The sequence below is a fragment of the Oryzias melastigma genome, linkage group LG3, assembly GCF_002922805.2.
Source record: "Oryzias melastigma strain HK-1 linkage group LG3, ASM292280v2, whole genome shotgun sequence".
Taxonomy (NCBI): Eukaryota; Metazoa; Chordata; class Actinopteri; order Beloniformes; family Adrianichthyidae; genus Oryzias; species Oryzias melastigma.
The window spans coordinates 35,229,068-35,234,292 of NC_050514.1; the positions used below are offsets into that span (position 1 = coordinate 35,229,068).

At 52.3% G+C, this 5,225-nt stretch overlaps 1 protein-coding gene across 2 annotated transcripts in view; it reads left to right on the top strand.

Annotated features, from left to right (window-relative positions):
• Positions 1-64: 64 nt before the first annotated feature.
• Positions 65-5,225, top strand: part of lmnl3 (lamin L3) — a gene marked incomplete at its 5' end in the record, with an annotated part of 8,099 nt that continues 2,938 nt past the window's right edge. For both annotated transcript variants that reach the window (XM_036211390.1, XM_024295397.1), the window contains 6 exon segments: positions 65-361; positions 1,106-1,262; positions 4,163-4,288; positions 4,351-4,521; positions 4,584-4,709; positions 4,990-5,210. In XM_036211390.1, the coding sequence (XP_036067283.1) occupies positions 65-361; positions 1,106-1,262; positions 4,163-4,288; positions 4,351-4,521; positions 4,584-4,709; positions 4,990-5,210 (1,098 nt within the window).

Here is a 5,225-nt window from a genome sequence, read left to right on the forward strand (position 1 = left end):
CCGCCATGGCCTCCGCCACCTCCACGCCCGCCGCCCGCAGCAGCAGCCGCGGCCGCCGCAGCGCCCGCAGCGCCCGCAGCCCGGCCCGCATGCAGGAGAAGGAGGAGCTGCGGCACCTGAACGACCGCCTGGCCAACTACATCCAGCGGGTCCAGGACCTGGAGAGCGACAAGACCGTCATGCTGCTGCAGCTGCGGGAGCAGGAGGAGGCCACGGCGCGGGAGACGGCCGCCGTGCGGCGCCTGTACGACGAGGAGCTGGCCGACGTCCGCCGCTGTCTGGACGCGCTGGCGGCGGAGCGGGCCCGCCTGCAGATCGAGCACGGGAACCTGCAGGAGGAGTTCCAGAAACTTCAGAGCAGGTGGGGGCGAGACCCGGGGCCACGCCCCCCGCACGTCCAGTCCAAAGCAGAACCGCCTGGTTCCGATCTACGTCACAAAAGAGAGACTATAGTTGATGAATGAATCAGATCCTCTAAATAGCCCCTCCCCCTTATCACATCACCATGGAAACCAACCCCCCCAAGGGGGGACAGAACAAGCAGAGCTCCAGTGAACCTTCAGAACCAGAACCAAGAGATCAGAAGAGTTCTTTGAGATTAAATATACGAAATAGGAGGTTCTTCACCAGCATGAGCGGTTCTGGTTCTGGAGAGATGATCCCTTCGTGGTTCTGGAGCTCCTGGTTTTATGTGGTTTTCTGACCAAAACCCAGCAACACCAAAAACTGTATTCTGACCATAAAAGCCCAAATTCCCATGATGCACCTTATCCTGGGTGGGCGTGGTCAAACCAGCTGGTTTCATGATTGACCTCCTGCCTCACAATCGCCGCTGCATTGTCTGGATGAATCAGTGGCTGAGGCCACGCCCCTCGACACATCCTGAACTCCTGACAGAACTGTCAGCCCAGACTCGCTGGAGAATTTGGTTCTGAATAAAGTCCTGTGGACCGGTTCTGATGGGAGGAGTCAATTAGACCCCTCCCTCACCGATGGACAAACATCATCACAGTAGCTCAGACGTAACGAGGGTCTGGACTTCCTGGACCCGACTGAACCGCCATAGCAAAGTTCTGAAGGTTCTGGTTCTTCTACTCTCTTCCAGGAACCAGAAGAAGGAGTCGGATCTGGCCAACGCCCTGACCCAGTGGAGGAAGACTGAAGCGATGCTGAGCGCCAAGGAGGCGGAGAACGCCAAGCTGCTGTCGGAGAACGGGAGACTGGGCGGCGACGCCGCCGACCTGCAGCTGCAGCTGGAAAACGTAAGCTTTAGCCACGCCCCCTTCAACGCCACCGCCATTCCTCCACTCGGTTCTCTTCAAGAGAAGAGTTCTCCTAGTCTTCAAGTTCTTTGGATCTTCTGTCCGGACGTGTTGGGAGCGTTAGGTGACGGGTGTCAGGTTTTGTGGGAACCTGAAGGTCCAGAACCTGAAGGTCCAGAACCTGAGAGCATCAGTTTCACCTGCGGTCATGAAGTCCAGATGATTCCTCTTTGTGAACCTCCCTCCTGCTCCTCCCTCTTATCCTCCCTCCTCTTGTCCTCCATGCTGCTCCCACCTCTTATCCTCCCTCCCGGTCCTCCCTGCTGCTCCTCCCTCCTGCTCCTCCCTGCTGCTCCTCCCTCCTGCTCCTCCCTCCCGGTCCTCCCTGCTGCTCCTCCCTCCTGCTCCTCCCTCCTGCTCCTCCCTCTTATCCTCCCTCCCGGTCCTCCCTGCTGCTCCTCCTCCTGCTCCTCCTTGCCTGGGAAGCTCCTCCATCTTGAGTCTCTGTAGATCTTTGGGGGCAGAAGCTTAAACCAACATTGTTGAAAAAGTTCTTCTCCCACCTTTAGAAAGGTTCTGATCCAAAGCAGCACAGGAATGAGGAACCGGACCACTAGAGAGCCGGACCGGTCCGGTTCCTCGGTAGACTGATGCAGCTGTGTTTGGTTCAGATCTCTGCACATCTTTGTTCTGCTGTTTGGGTCAATTCTCAGTCATAGACCAGCCGAGCATTTCCTGGGTTTGGACCAGAACCGACAGTTCCTCACCTGCTCCACAGCTCCGCCCCCTGAGAACGTACCCGCCCCCCTCTCTTACATCAGCCGGTCATTTAGTACAGAAAGATGGAAGAGTATCAGGAGAAGAAAATCTGGAAAGAACAAAGTTAGAAGGTAGATCCTGAAAAAGCAGAACCAGAACCTGAACGGGTAACGGAAAACCTGGACCAGGATGAAGGTGCAGCTGTGGTTTCTACCTGTGGGGGCAGAAGCGCGGGTAGATTTTTGTTAAACATCTTTAGATTAATGTGCACACAGATATTGTTTTAGGTAATAAATTAATTTAGGAGCCAAAAACAGTTGGATTCTGGGAAATTGTTTGTTTTAAAGTCATTGACTGTATCAGAGAACTGGACTGAGTGTGACATCCATCTAAATGTCATTTCAGTCCCTATTTTTTCTTAGTGATACAGACACGCCATGTTGGAGCCAGACGGCGTCAGTGAGCAGTGATTGGTCCGTCTGTCTGAGTCACCGTTTCTATGGCAACCACTCTCACCAATCAGGAGCGAACTTGTTGGAAGGCCACACCCCCACAAAAAATCAGGCTACACACACATTGTCAATCATTGGAGGTGGGGCCAGGAGACTCCGCCTACTTTTAGTGAGACATCTAATTGGTCAGTTGATCATTTGAATAATTGAATAGAATGTTTGTTCTGATCAACAGAATGACTGATAAGTTGTTTATTTCTCTATGGACTCTCTATACGGAGCTGTGTGACGTATTTCTGGTTTCCAATAAGAGCGTTGACTCTCCCAGCTGTGGTTAACTATATGAGTGGACTTGGTAAATCTCTGTGTTCTTTCCCTGGTTTTGATTTGTTGTCGTTATTTCTTACATTGTATGATGGTTTATGATTATGTGTAAACACAATGACATCCTAAAAGACAAAGTTTGCCTTCATGAAACACCAAACCCTCACAAAACGCTCTCATGTACTGTGTGATCATGTGACTTCTGGGGATCAAACGTAGCTCTGGTAGAACATTAAAACCTGTTCAACAGAACCTTTTATGTGTATTAAACTTCAAAGTGACTTTGGGATTACTGATCTACTCTCAGCTGATGAGGAGGAGCTTCTGCCTTCTTCATGGAGCGATAGCGGCGTGCGCTAACGGTAACCTCGCCTCTGATGAGACGTAGGAAAGGAATCACGTCTCAGACCGATTCTACCTGAAAACTACATTTACACGAGTTTGGAAACACTCGGCTGTGGAGTAACTGAAACACAACTAACGGGTCGTAAAGATAAAGACGGCGATCATCAGACGTGTCTCTCATGCTAGCTAGCATTAGCCCAGATGAGAAGTGACAGCGGTGTTAACATGTAGTTTAGTAAATACTGCAGTCAGTTCTGAAGTTTTTTCTTGGCTGCAGGGACCCGGAGGAAAGGTTAAGGTTAGGATTACGGTTCTGGTTCGTGTTTATGCTCCAAATGGTTCCTGATCACGACCACAGCTGCAGCAGCGCTCTAGCTACATGACAGCTAACGGGACTTCATTGAATACTGTGACGTTTAGCTTTGGATTCACATAAATACATGAATCAATGCAGCGATCTGCATCTTGACTGCACCAATAACACGTCGCCAACATGAATGTCCATCAGTTTTAGAGCTGGACGCACGTAAACGTGCGCTAAAAACATTAGCAAGTTAGCTTCGAAGTTTGCTGTGTAGGACGACAAATACAATTTAAAATCTTTTTGCATTTTTATTTTGGGATATTTTACTAGAAAACCCAACAATGCGTCTAACGTCATTTATAGTGACTCTTGTAGCTCCAAAAACATCTTTTAAAGTCCAAGTATTTCCACATAAACAACGGCCCACCGCTCCACCGGAAAGGACTGAGCATTCAAAGGCTGAATGTGGAACCAGGTCGAGCATGTAGCCTGTTGAACTCAGATTCTGGACTCTTGGAGCCACTTCCTGTTAGGAACACCAGAGAGGCGGGGCCACTCAGTCCAGTCCTCTTCTACAGTCAGTGTTTAAATGTGGGATGGGGGCGTCGCTCTCTGGGTCCATCCTGCCAAAGAGCGCGGTTCTCCTCGCAGACGAGTTTCCTGTTTGGTAGAAGAAGGCGGAGTTTGTGTGATTGATAGTACCTGTTGGGCTTCAGGTGGAGCGTTTGCTGGCAGAGACGAAGAACCAGCTGAGTTCTGAGATCTTAAGACGGGTTGGAATGGAGAACCAGGTCCAGACGCTGAAGGAGCAGCTGGAACTTCAGAAGAACATCAGCAAACAGGCAAGACGCCGTCCTCGCCGTCTTCACAGAACCGCACACCTCACTCTGCTCGGTCTCTGCAGGAGATCCTGGAGGTCCGGAGCCGGCAGGAGACTCGCCTGGTGGAGGTGGAGTCAGGACGGCGGCGAGAGTTCGAGAGCAAACTGGCGGAGACGATGCAGCAGCTGCGAGAAGATCATACGTTCCAGCTGCACCAGTACAAGGAGGAGATGGAGAAGACCTTCAGCACCAAGGTTCTGAGGTTCTGCTGGGTAACGGCGGCGCCGGTCTGTCCGTAACTCTGCTCCTGCTGCAGCTGCAGAACGCCCAGGATGCGGCCGAGGAGAAGACCGTCTCCATGACGACCACCAAGGAGGAGCTGGAGGTCTTCAGGAGGAGGCTGGAGTCGCTCAGCACGCAGCTGCAGCAGAACCAGAGAGAGGTGAGACCGGGTCAGACCTGCTGGGTCCTCACAGCTGGTACGGCTGCAGACGGGCTGGTTCTGAGGAGCTGGACGTCTAAGGACAGAGGACAGCTTTAGAGCAGAACCACGAGGTCATGGACATCTTGAGGTCCTCAGATGACTCAGTCAACCGGCTGAAGGTGTTCTGAGGTTCAGGTGATGCTAACTGTACTGCTGACCTGGCAGTAACGGGTCATAAAGACGAGTCATCTCCGCCTCCTCTCTGACAGCTGACACTTTGTCCTCCGATCTCCTGTAGAAACTGGTTCTGGAAGACCGGTTCCAGGAGCTGCAGAGGACTCTGGACCAGGAGCGGGACGCCTGGCAGCAGAAGTCCAGTCAGAAGGAGCAGGAGCTGCTGAGCATGAGGACCCAGATGGACAACCAGCTGGAGAACTACCAGAACCTGCTGGACGTCAAGCTGTCTCTGGACATGGAGATCAACGCCTACAGGAAGATGCTGGAGGTGGAGGAGCAGAGGTGGGCGGGGCGCGG